Raw genomic sequence first — 13,208 nt, 5'->3', positions numbered from 1 at the left:
GTCTCTCATTTAGTAATCAGATTGCTATAGCGAAAATAAGGAAATGTGTGTACACCATGTTGTCTGTATTGTAAAGCACTTTTTTAATTTAGATTGCAAACTGTAGTTTGTCATAAATTGACTGAATTCACCATAAACTTGTCAAGAGTCTAAATATGGAATTGTTTAAAATGTTTATTTTTGTTTTTGTTAATGATGGTACAAATGCCAAACAGGAAAATTAACACAAATTGTACGAGTTTTGGGGACCTTACTATAGATTAGTCAATTTGTTGGTTCTAAGGATGTTATAGAGAGAGAAAATTAGAGGTAAACAGTAAACTGTTTCTTCAACTGGAAATAATTATCTGCAACTGGAACAAAATAAATGGCTGGCACAGTGTTTATAGAGTGTCTCGGAGCTTTGGCATGGAGTGATGGACAGTGTACAACCATAGCTCTGCGAGTTCACTTTTCCTCATGTTCTGGGACACATCAGTGGGCTTTTGCTGACCTCTGAACTCAAAATTTTACAGTTCCCCTCCATTTCATTCCTTGCGAAGATCCATTTTTGCATCACCCATTACTAGACTTTCATCCAAAGCCTCAAATTTATACTCTCTGATTTTCCACCCCCCTTCTCCGTTTTTTTCTCTCCCTTCCTCAAGGAAACTTAGAGATGTTAACCTTTCTCCCACTAGGACAGATGCCAAACTGAAAAGACACTTTGCATTTCATGAGTAAATTACACCTCATGAACCAACTGATGCAGGCATTTTGTAATTAATGCCGTTCTCTGATGCAGTTTGACTGGGCCTGCGAACCAGAACTATTTTAAACATATGTCCTGCTCGGGTTGGCAGGTGTCACTGCCCAGCAACAGCACTGGTCTGTAGAGATGAGCAGGAACTGCCATCATCATGTGATCACTGTGTGATGCAGCCCACTCCTGCTTGTGAAAATACCCACATGTGACAGCCAGAGCTACATGAACCAGCTATTTAGATAGTAATCATATTTCAGTAGTTTTTTAAATTCCTCAGATTAGCACAACAAAGAATCAAGAATAAACTGAAATAGGTTCACCCATTGACTCTTTTTGTTGTATTACTGTTTTGCCTATGTGCCATCATTATTGTTTATGTGGGATTATTTGCCATGATATGGCACTCCCCACTACATATAACTCCATAGTTTCATCTGAAATTCAAAAACCTTTCAATAAGATGCATAAGGATCTTATTTACTCTTTTTTTCAGCTATCTTGCCTCCACACGGACAAAACCTAATGGTAAGATAGTTTTTTTTTCCCCACTTGAAAAAATAACATGTAAAACTAATGGCGTGCACTTTTATGGTAAAATTAAGATCATATGAAATGTGGAAAAAACTTGAACCAGATTAAAATGCTTTTACCCAAGACTACCATTATTTTATGTAAATACTGAATATTCAGAATATTCATATTCAATATGAAATAAACACAGTATTCTTTAACATATGCATTGCTTACATTTTTTTTGTTTTGTGACAACTGTATAATATGTATGACAAATCTCAAGTTCAACTAGAATGTAAACTACTGTAGGTGAGTTGCTGCCCAGCACAATCAGAATCATAGCGCCCCTTGCTGTTGGGTTTTTACATTTTTTGTTGTCTAATGCACTCTCACTGAGGCTTGAGTGGAAATATGAACTGCTTCACCTTCAGTGCTGTGTGTCTATGTGAAAGATTGCATATTAATATTAACAAATTGAAGTATGTTCTCTAGTGAAATTTGTGGAGGTTTTATGTTTGTGAATTGTGTACATTAAATTTCAAGAAATTTGGACATTACAGTTTTTCATCAAAACAGTGCCTGGTTCACTCTTTGTTAACCTATCTATATATTCAGAGCCCCCACACAGTGTTCAAATTGCATAACCTATAGTCCCACAGAGAAAGCACATCTGTTATGAACAAAACAACATTTATAAAATATCAGTTATGCATATTACAAGATAAAAATGGCCAAAAGTGGGGGAAAAAAGACAAAAGTTTTGAGTTGCTGTTTATTACGTTTTATTAGCTACATCAGTGTTTTTGTATTTCCTTACTAATATGTGTCTTCTTGGGATTTATCTTTCTACTCCATGACTCTTAATGCAAAGTAAGAGTGTACAGTGCTATGGACATTGATCTTCCCCTGCTTAGAAGAGACATAAGCAAGCCTAGTCATTTTTTAAAAAAAATACAAATATTTAAATGTATTAAGCACATAAATCGGTCTCATCTCTTTCCCCTGTGGGCCCAAGAGAGCCACTTCCTTATATAGCACACGCATTACAGAAATGAAAATAATGCAGAACAGTGGTAGGTTTTCCACCTGTTATCTCCATGCACATGGGCTCATTTGGAGACAGTTTCCTGCAGTTACAGGTAACCAGGTCATACACAGACTTTCATACTTGGCATACTCAGAAACCCACATTTGAGGTTCCTTCATTACATACAAGAGTTTTTCAGTGAATGTAAAACAGCTGTCCCCATTTCTGGATGGAACCTGATAATCCCCAAATTATATGTGCACCAACTAATGGTGCACAGGTAGGGTAATGACTGAAAAGAGGCTCACTCTCATAGAAAGTAACTCACAGATGCTTACATGTATGCAAAGGCAAGTGCTGATGTTTTGTGAGCCATGTCTCTGCTGTCAACTTTCACCCAGGCTGCTGTTTCCTTGCACTGCAAAGTGTCAGCACTGTCAGGAAGTATCTCTCCCTTCTGGACCTGCCCATCACCTGGCTATGCAAATCTGATTTCTGGTGCATCACAGGGTTTGAGGAGTACTGCCAAGCAAAGGTATGAAGACATACTGTATGTACATACTGTATGTGTGTCAAGTTTAGAGTTAGATGAGATAACATGGGGAGTCATGACACCAGCTTAATGTTAATAAAACCCCACAGCATTTTAAAGGTACCGAAAACAAAATCTATCTTTAAAAAAAATTGTCATTGCTGTATATCTGACCGCCTGGGTACCTTTGAGGTTCAAGTGAAACATTGCATGTTCCCAGTTTCAATCAGACTCCCACTGTAGTACACCTGAGCAAGAAACTTACCCTCAATTACTGTGGTAAGAATACCCTGCTGCATACGGGCAACTTAATGTAAAGTTGATTAGCTAACGTTGTAAGTCACCTTGGACAAAAGTGTCCAACAAAAAATAAAGCTTTGAGGTTAATAATTGGTGTTTGCATAAATTTATGACACTTGTTACCATCTCCTTCCTCCAGAGAGCGATGTTTTGTCACCGCAGCCAGTTACTTTGGTTCCGGTACTTCTATCTGCTCTTCTCCCGCTACATGTTCATCAACACATTCCAAGTCATCACTCAGCGTGAAGGGAACCTCAAAATCCAGTAGTTATAGATTGTCATTCTGAGAGACAAAATCATGGTCAACATGGGGCTGTTTGTAACCTGTTTTCAGGAGTGAATTAATTAATCAAGAATTAATTAAAAGTTATTGTACACTGGGTACATGGTCGAAACATTCAAGTTTCAGCATTAAGTAGGAATTTATGGAATGCATTTTTATTTCCAGTAATTTTAGGTTAGTGGGCACAGAATGTCACCATTCCCTTCAAAATGTGTACTTTTTGTTTGACACTCAGGAAAAAAATACAAATTATGCTTGTTTCATTTTTATTTACACACAATAACCCCCAGTAGACGAGTTTTAAAAAAAATCTCAGATATTCTGAAAATTAATATTACGATAGTAAAATATGTTATTTGAAAAAGTGAACATCTCCCTTGCCATTGTATTTGTTGCTCAGCTCTAACCAGTTGTAAAACAGATCAAAACAGCCAACTAATTGGCTCACACCTGTCATCGTTCATGGTGATTCTGATTAGTTCAGAATAAAGGGAGCTGTTTCCAAAGAACTCTGCTGCTTGGAAGTGCATTTCAAAGCAAAGAATTCACAGTTGCCCAAAAGATGGTTTCAAAGGAATTTGGAGATACAGTTCTGGAAAGGCACAAGTAAGGAAATGGATATAGAAAAATGTCAAATGATTTAAGTATCCCATAAAGCACAGTTAAGACCATCATTTGTAAGTGCAAGGTGTTTGGCACCACCTAGACTTTACCTAGATTAGGCCTTCCCTCCAAACTGGGTGACCAAACAAGAAGGAGACTGATCAGAGAGGCTACCAAGAAGCCGATGGCAAGAGCTACAGGCCTTTATAGCAAAGACTGGTCATTATGTGAATGTGACAACAGTATCATAAGTGCTTCACAGATCTGGCGTGTATGGTAGGAGGGCAAGAAAAAAAGCCTCTCCTTAAAAAAAGCTAAACATCTGATCTTAAAAGCACCTTCTAAAAATCAGTCCATTTGGCAAAAACCCAATACATCTTATGATCCAAAGACCATTAATCCTACAGTAATGGATGGTGATGGCAGCATACTGTTGTGGGGCAAAATAGATTCAAGTTCTTTGAGAAAATTTGCAGCCCTCAGCCAGGAAGTTGAAAGATGGGTTGTCTTTCAGAATAATAATGACCCACAGGATTCTGTCAAAGCAATCATACAGTGGCTGAAAGACAGGAAGGTGAATATCCTGGAGTGGCCTTTTCAGAACTCTGACATAAATCCCATCTTGCATGAATCACTTGAAGAGGTCATCCATCTGTAGTCGTCAAGCAATCCGAACAATTCTGTAAGGAGCAATGAGTAAATATGCCTTCCTGTAGGTGTGCAAAGTTTTTAGAGATGTACCATACAGACCCAAGGTTATGCTTCCACTAAATATTAAAGTATTCTCTTATCTACCCCAGTTATTCTACTTTTTTTTAATTTTATTTTATTACACAGATTTGCTTTCTTTTCTACTTGTATGTTGCAAAGTACAGTTTGTAAATAAAACTGGAAATTTTTGATTTGATGAAAAGGGGCCAATGGCTCAATTTTAATGTAGCTCAATGTTATTAAAGTTAAAATAACATAGCTAAGTATTTTTTGTTAAGTTGAAAGTGGCTAGATGCTGATGAAGGTTGCTGCTTGATGAATGTTTTAGTACTTTGTGCCACATGGCCTGTGTTTCCAGGATAGGCTCTGGAGCACAGTAACCACATAAAGGGTGAGTCATTGATGCAAATGGTACAAATGAAATAAATCCTTTTTTTGGTTGATTTACTGTAATTTTATCTGAGGTTTTTACAAAACTTTGTCTGTGAATAAATCAAACGTGGCCTTCATGTTGTATTTTGTTTTATTAATTGTGTTGCAGTGGTTGGATTTACAAATATGTCACGGTTGCGCGTAGCGCGGACGGACTCAAGTGCAGAGAGTTCGGATCGACGTGCACGGAAGCCGAATCAGAATCCATAATCGTAGTCGAGGGGCAGGCGAGGGTCAGGGGATCAGCAAATGTCGTAGAAAGGGCTAGGCAAAGAACGTGGTCAGGAAGAAACAGGCAAAGGGTCGAATTCGGAATGGGTCTCTCAGTAATACGGTTCGCAGGGAAACGAGGAGGCAAAACAAGGTTCCGCATCTGGGCTTCCTCGGCTTCCCTCTTTATAGTCGTTCCCATCAGGGAACGGCAGGTGTCGCGGATGTGCCAGATGCGGAGAATGTGACAAAACAATTCAAATTACAGACTTCAAGCCCCCATATCAACCCATTGTATCAGGGTTACAGGACATACTATGCACAAGGCTGTCACTTAAAACTGTATTCATTTTCAGCTTCCTTTGTGTTACTTGTCATCTGACATTCATAACATTCCAAAGCATTAAGTTACCTAAAGGACTACATTGCTTCTATAAAATTCTAAAAAATTATAATTAGGGAAAGCTGTGATATAAGTAACTGACATTTTTGTGTTTAGTAAATGTATTTTCATGCCTTAAATAACTGAATTTCCTTCTTTAATTTTTAAAATTATTCTTAAAATTTTATTCTAATTTAAACAATAGAAAACATGAGGTAAGTACACTAGTATATCACGACCATTTAAAAAACATTCTTCAGCAGTGTTGTAACTCAGACTAATGATGTAGAAATACATTTAATAATTTAAAGTAAACAATCCATCTGTTAATGTCTGGCAAATACACGAATGTGCAAATTATTTTTTAGTTAAGAGTTTTCACAGACCTGAGTGCATGTGTGTGCATACATGAGGACAAAAACACATGCAAAACTCACCTTCAGAAGACCCACTGCAATATTAAAGGGTACATTTAAAGGTAAACTTATCTTCAGTAAAGTTCATCACTCAGCCAGATGGATAATTATTACAAAATTATTACAATGGCTCTAGAAGGAAAAATTATTTTTGTCAGGTAATATATAGTATGCTTTCAATAACAAGGAATATGACTAACATTTCTTAAAGTTTCAGATGAAGTTAATCACATGAGAGACATATTTCAGGATATGGAAAATATTTTATGTGGAGATTTTAACAGTTTTTGATGATTTGATTGTGTGATTGTATTAAGATTCCCTATTCAGGCCCAAGTCTCCCCCTCTGGCACAGGGTTGCATGGCTTTGTCAAGGTTTAGGAGTTATTGATGAATGGTGATATAAAAATTCATTACTAAAGGAGTACACATGGTGTAATAAGGATAGGTCTAAACAATACAGAATTGATTTCTGGTTAATTTCAAATTAAGTACTTGGACAAATGGTTGAATGTAAATTAGCTACTCCACAAGCTGAACTGGATAAACTACATATAGAAAAAGCAAAGGGACCCTTTGTTAGATCAAGAGAACAATCATTAATGGAAGCAGAGAAAAATATATTTTTATAATTTGGGAAAAAATGCACACCTATTAGAAAATTTAACATAGGTGGCCATGAGACTCAAAATTCTGCAGAGATTTCAAAATATGTATTGAGATTTTTATGGTGGGGGGTGTGGTGGTGCAGTGGGTTTAACTGGGTCCTGCTCTGCGGTGGGTCTGGGGTTCAAGTCCCGCTTGGGGTGCCTTGCGATGGACTGGTGTCCCGTCCTGGGTGTGTCCCATCCCCCTTAAGCCTTATGCCCTGTGCTGCCAGGTTAGGCTCTGGCTCCCTGTGACCCTGCATGGGACAAGTGGTTTCAGATGATGAGTGTGTGTGTGTGTGTGTGTGTGTGTGTGTGTGTGTGTGTGTGTCATTTTTATGGTAAGCTATATACTTGTAATGGGGGGTGTGGTGGCGCAGTGGGTTGGACCACAGTCCTGCTCTCCGGTGGGTCTGGGGTTCAAGTCCCGCTTCGGGTGCCTTGCGACAGACTGGCGTCCCGTCCTGGGTGTGTCCCCTCCCTCTCCAGCCTTACGCCCTGAGTTGCTGGGTAGGCTCCGGTTCCCCGTGACCCCGTATGGGACAAGCGGTTCTGAAAATGTGTGTGTGTGTGTATATACTTGTAAGGAAAGCTCTAGAGAGAAAATGTGTGAATTTTTTTAAATCTCCAAGAAAGATATAAAAGTCACATGAAGAATTTAAAAGCAATTTGATTTGCAATACCAGGGGTGCGGTGGTGCAGTGGCGCAGTGGGTTGGACCGGGTCCTGCTCTCTGGTGGGTCTGGGGTTTGAGTCCCGCTTGGGGTGCCTTGCGGCAGACTGGCGTCCTGTCCTGGGTGTGTCCCCTCCCCCTCCGGCCTTATGCCCTGTGTTGCCGGGTAGGCTCCGTGACCCTGTATGGGACAAGCGGTTCAGAAAGTGTGTGTGTGATTTGCAATAAAGAGTTTTCCATTTTTGAATTATGAAAGGTGCATTGGATTAACCTGCAATGCATTGGGATGCATTAGGATTGGATCCAGGGTGTACCCGCTCTTAGCTTTATGTCCAATACTTCCGGGATAGGCTCCTGTTCAGGACAAGCGGTTATTAAAATTGTGTGGATGGATAAGTAAGGTCAGGTTGACAAATCTCCTGGAAACAATGGCCTCACCAATGAGTTTTATAAAACCATTTGAACTTCGGAACTGTGGTCCATGATTTCCTTCTCATTCTCTCTCTCCTTCTCACTGTGAACTAAGGGTTTAACTAGGGAGTCATGGTAACTTGAAGTCCAGGCACAGGAGCCCAACACTTGCATACAGATGTTTGTGTACAGCAACTGCAGGTAGAGCCATGTTTACTATAAACATCATCCATCAGTATCTACATTCTGCTAACAGCTTGCTCAGAAATGAGTTATAACCTTGCAGACATGGGATATAAGACTTGTGACTGCTTGGTTAAGATGCTAGTTCACTGAAAGGCAGCATCCATGAATTTTCAGTTTTTTTGATACAACCTAACTTTGATTAGCAGTGGTTCAGAGTATAACTTGTAAAGTCATGCCAGCATTAAGGTGGTGACCAGGGTAACAAAGAGCAAAACCATGCACTTTTAAAATGGTGACAGCCCCTTTTATTTGCTCTCATGTTGTTTCAGTAGGGACCATACAAATGCACTTTAATTAGTTTAGACATAATAATCTGGTGACTTTATTTTATGTGCTAGAGTCACAAGACTAATATCTGTGGTTAACTTACATTAATTATTTCTGTTATAGATGATTTGGCTCTCCACATCCAAAGTCTGTACATCACATGCCATGCTAACACTAAAGACAAGTTAAAGTCACCAATTCATCTGAAAAATATACTCTGCAGTGCAGGATGAAACAGTACAGAACTTGGGGATAATCCATGTAAATACAAATAGATCATAGAAATTCTGCACTAGTCCTGCTGGGGTTTAAAACCTACAACCCTGGGGTTCCAAAGTGATATTATTGCCTTTTCTTAGCCAAAGTGTTCACCTCTCCACCAATCAATTCATTTTGAAGAAGTGCCAAAAGGAATCTACAAAGGATAATTTTGCATAATACTTGTTCGTGTTTCCAAAACATGAGTACAAGTCCTGTGTTTTTCTTGAAGAAGAAGAAGAAAGGGTGTCATTTGGAAGCTGGCTTGGACATGCTCCTGATGCTGTGGTGTTTCTGCATGCTCTCCTCCCACTGTTGTCCACAGAAGTCCTCCACTGTGATGCTGCGCACTGTGCCCTGGTCCAGGCAATGTGGTGCCACGCCTTAGGGATCACACACCAAATCTTAGTGTTCAGCTCATTTGTGCCAAGCTCTTCAAAGAAATATAAGAACAAAAAGAAAGTAAAAATGTATATAATGTTGTGTCATATCAAGCATATTTTGTGGTACTGCTAGGACCATAAAGCAGCATGGTATATTAGTTCACTGACTTCTTCTCTTACCATATCCATCAGGATTGGAGCGTGGGGTATAGAAGCTCTGAACCCCACAAGTTCTACAGAAGGTATGCTTTGCTGTGTGAGTGTTGAAGGTATACGTAGTGAGATTCTCCAAGCCCTATGTGAAAAATCAAAGTCACTATAAGTATCAAACAATATCAATAACCACTTGCCCAATGCAGGGTTGCTGTGATCCAGAGCCCATCCTGGAATTTGTTATAATGGGCAGAGTACTGATATAACAATATTGTTGCACACAGCACCAGAAGGGTGGATGAGGTAAAGAAGAATGCAGAGACAGCATTCATCTTGAACACAAACACCAGCACCCAGAAAAATAATGCTCTCAGACTAAAGACCCTGGTTTCTTTAGGACCTGCACCTCAGACCAGCCTTCCCAGCCTGCTTAACTTCCTCAGGCTCTTTTTCAACACACTCCCAAACACAGTCACCCCATTAGTTTGCCCATAAATTGCCCTAGTGGTTGAACCCTCTATCTACAATTTAACCACAATGCAACTATGTACAATAAATAAATCTTCCCGCCTAAACACCAGTATCATAGGCCGTTACAATATACTTAATGTTTTAGAGAGGACATGCTTAGTATACATTACCCAGCACAAAAAGGTGTATACCCTTCATCTGATACACACACCGTCTGAAACTGCTTGTCCCATATGGGGTCGCAGGGAGCCAAACCCAGCAGCACAGGGTGCAGGGCTGGAGGGGGAGGGGACACACCCAGGATGGGACGCCAGTCCGTCGCAAGGCACCCCAAGCGGGGACTCAAACCCCAGACCCACTGTGTCACTGCACCACCGCACCCCCCCGCCCCCCCTTTATCTGAAAGAGAAGCATTAATAGTGGTGTTTCAGCACGGGTACGAACTGCACCTGTACAAGAGTGAACTGATTCTTGGGCACAATGAAGTGGCGGTTCTGTTTCATAGTGCAGATGCTGCAGCTGTCAGCAAAGAACACAGAGAGAAATCAGTCCTTCCCAGCATTTCACCAGAATACAGTATGTGTAGCGTCCGGACGGGAGTCCGACACGGACGCGCGTTGCTATTACGTCCAAACACAGACGAAATATATAATGACTTCACGTGCAGTGTGAGGTTAGCAGTGTACTGTGAGTATTGTAAGACACTCGGTGGAAGTGAAACAGGAAACACGAGACCAGGAAACACACACGGTGTTGGAACTACGGTGAACAGTGAAACGCTAATCTGTGAGTATGACCGCAACCCTGAGACGTGACGAAATACCGGACAGGAACGATGGACCAGGACTGAAGAACAAAAGGCAGGAACTGACGGGACGGGCACTCGGGACTGGAACATGCACACCTAGGAAACAGACTGAGGGAACAAGAGACTACCAATCGCCAAGGAAGCACAAGAGAACTGCTGATTAAGAATCCGCAAGTAGTTCTGCTCCGCTGGCTCCTTTTATACCTCCATGTCCTACGAGACTGTGAGGTGATAGGTAAGCGTTAACTAGCGGCACTGAGTGGCGCCGCCTCTGACCAGGAGGGGCAGTGACCCCGTGGGATGTGACAGTATGTCAAATAACACATTCCCCCTCTGGAAGGTGTTTCCCAGTCTTAGTTTACACTGTTTAACTGTTTCAACTGTCAGTTTTTGTATTTATTACATATGTACGTATTAGATAAAACCTTCAGTTCTGAGAAACCTGCATAAATTTATGTATTTGAAAGATGTTGAATCACAGAGGATGCCCTGCTGGAAATTTGGGGTTACTAGTTTCTTTCCACTCACTACCTATCGATAACCGTTGCCTATCCCAGAAGCATATGAGGCAGGGTGCTCCACAGACCGGACATCAGTCACACATGTCACTTGGGCTTGGCACACAAACACGATTGCACACGTACATCGGCAACTGAGATCGCCAGTCCTTCTCAACGGATGCAATCATGCCGTAAGTAAAGTGTGACCGAATGTGTAAAAGATGGAGTGATGGGAGCTAGAGCAATTAGAATATTCGAGGAACAGAGACACTGTGACTGTAGCGATGGGGACACTGGAGCTCACTTGCAGTCGAAGACGAGCAGATCAGGAGAAGCGAACACCTGAAACCGGACCGCTCCACAGTGACAGCCGCCCGTGTGCAGCACGTGACCCGCGCTTGCGCTTCTGCCGCAGACACACACAAATGGTGAAATAAATCATGAGAATGTGCACACACGCATATGATAAGTCAAACACAACAAAAGACATTGTAAAATCAAAGTATAACACAAATTTTTGTCTAAGTTGACGCAGTCATGTTATACCGTTATCGGTTAGCAAAACGAAAGTCAGTTCGGTAGTTGTGCACAACGCTGCATAAAAAAGGAATACTCATGCAGCTGTGTTTCAAAACATATGCAACGTTCGGGCAGTAGGCATACAGTAAACAATGAACATGTTCTTCTGTTATTCCAGTTTCACTCGGGTGTGTAGCTACTCCGTAGTGTCTCAGACGCTGTCTCACACACACCTCGGGTTCTTCTCTTCTGTGTCCGCCATGGTTACAAAGTGCACCGCTTGGTTTCCCGAGAAGTGAAAGCTTAGCTGTTGTTCCCTTGCTGCTGCTGAAATAAGGATCAGGGCAAGGGTGTGAGCGAACTCATCCAAGTGCTCTATTGCTTGCTGTTCTCTTATCCAGTCCAGGTTCTGCGGGACAGTGTGAGACAGTTCGGGACAGTGTGGAGCAGTGCGCGGAACAATACGGGACATTTCGGGACAGTGGAACAATGCGAAACAATGCGGGACAGTGCGTGACTCAAACTTGACTCTGTCCTCCGTGTGCCAGTGGTGCTATTCTTAATTATTATAAACCTTCATATGGCTGGCAGTTACAAAAGCAATTTCATCAGTACAGCAGGATATTCTTACAGTGTCCTTTCTCAGTAGTGAAGTCAGCGGTTCTAACAGAGAGGGTAGAGAAGAGCTCCCTCCTTGTGGTGACCCCCGGGCAACATCCCTGACGGCTAAGCGCTCTTCAAATCGATCACACTAGTCTGTTAAAAATCTGTTTTTTGATCATACAATAATTAATAAATAAATGAATAAATAAATTTAAAAAAAATGGGGGGGGGTTGACTGGGTCCTGCTCTCCGGCGGGTCTGGTGTTCAAATCCACTTGGGGTGCAGCCTTGTGACAGACAGGTGTCCTGTTCTGGGTGTGTCCCCTCCCCCTCCAGCCTTGCTCCCTGTGCTGCTGGGTTAGGCTCTGGTTCACCACGACCCCACTTGGGACAAGCAGTTTTAGTCAATGTGTGTGTGATAGATAATAAATAAACAACAGGGAAAATTTGAACACAAAATGTTCAGGTGACAGAACAGCGTTACACACTACAGTACAGTGGCCTACCTGCTGCCCTAACCATAACTCTGACCCTGTAAGCAGTCAGACACTCCAATACTGTATGACAGCTTTGAGTGGTGCAGGAGTTAGGAGAATATGACTTGAGGAAGTTATCTTTGTTCTAACAGAATACCATTTGGATATTAACTGCCTCTGTCATTTGAACACATGACATAAATCACTGTCAATTCAGGCCAGGCATGGACAGGTGAAACTGCTATACTTCAGTCGTAAGAATCTTCTGGAAGTATGGTTTGGGTGTTGTTTTCACTGTGTCATATTCCTCTGTTGGCTTTTTTTCCAGACCCAGCCCGTTTGAACTATATATGGACTTCCTACTGAGGAGTACACAGGCTTGTTTACTCAGTGACGTGGCTTAGTACATGAATAGGTGGACCCCTACCCTGCCATGGGCTGGCGTCCTGGGTGTACCTGTCTTCCGCCTTGTGCCCAGTGCTTCTGGGAGAGGCTCGAAATCACTGTGACCCTGCTTGGATGGATGGATGGATGGATGGATGGATGGATGGACTAGGTAAGCCTGCTGTGTGTAAGGTTACTGTAACAACATGAAACAATGTCAGACAAGATCCCAGTTTATTTTTTATAGTACCTTTT

At 41.4% G+C, this 13,208-nt stretch overlaps 2 protein-coding genes across 3 annotated transcripts in view; one reads left to right on the top strand and one right to left on the bottom strand.

Annotated features, from left to right (window-relative positions):
* Nucleotides 1-5,172, top strand: part of pigl (phosphatidylinositol glycan anchor biosynthesis, class L) — a 37,720-nt gene extending 32,548 nt beyond the window's left edge. For both annotated transcript variants that reach the window (XM_018755396.2, XM_018755395.2), the window contains 3 exons: nt 1,239-1,270; nt 2,687-2,820; nt 3,257-5,172. In XM_018755396.2, coding sequence (XP_018610912.1) covers nt 1,239-1,270; nt 2,687-2,820; nt 3,257-3,385 — 295 coding nt within the window. In that variant the 3' untranslated portion in view covers nt 3,386-5,172. The remainder of the gene's footprint in view (nt 1-1,238; nt 1,271-2,686; nt 2,821-3,256) is intronic.
* Nucleotides 5,173-8,277: 3,105 nt separating this feature from the next.
* cenpv (centromere protein V) lies at nt 8,278-12,234 on the bottom strand. The gene is made up of 6 exons (XM_018755397.2): nt 12,122-12,234; nt 11,724-11,899; nt 11,276-11,377; nt 10,113-10,182; nt 9,220-9,334; nt 8,278-9,039 (listed from the first exon to the last, which is right to left on the bottom strand). The coding sequence occupies exons 2-6, from the start codon at nt 11,750-11,752 to the stop codon at nt 8,906-8,908; spliced, it is 450 nt and encodes a 149-aa protein (XP_018610913.1). The 5' UTR covers nt 11,753-11,899; nt 12,122-12,234; the 3' UTR covers nt 8,278-8,905.
* Nucleotides 12,235-13,208: the final 974 nt, after the last annotated feature.

The sequence above is a fragment of the Scleropages formosus genome, chromosome 4, assembly GCF_900964775.1.
Source record: "Scleropages formosus chromosome 4, fSclFor1.1, whole genome shotgun sequence".
Taxonomy (NCBI): domain Eukaryota; kingdom Metazoa; phylum Chordata; class Actinopteri; order Osteoglossiformes; family Osteoglossidae; genus Scleropages; species Scleropages formosus.
The sequence above is the reverse complement of the archived record's forward strand: the minus strand, read 5'-3'. Positions and strand labels throughout refer to the sequence as shown.

What these genes read in the sequence shown, in the direction of transcription:
- cenpv (XM_018755397.2), bottom strand. Translation starts at nt 11,752, where the DNA reads ATGGCGGACACAGAAGAGAAGAACCCGAG. An exon ending in ACAGAAGAGAAGAACCCGAG is followed by an intron (nt 11,378 to 11,723) that starts GTGTGTGTGAGA and finishes TGTCTGCGGCAG; the next exon opens with AAGCGCAAGCGCGGGTCACG. An exon ending in CTGCTCGTCTTCGACTGCAA is followed by an intron (nt 10,183 to 11,275) that starts GTGAGCTCCAGT and finishes CTTTGCTGACAG; the next exon opens with CTGCAGCATCTGCACTATGA.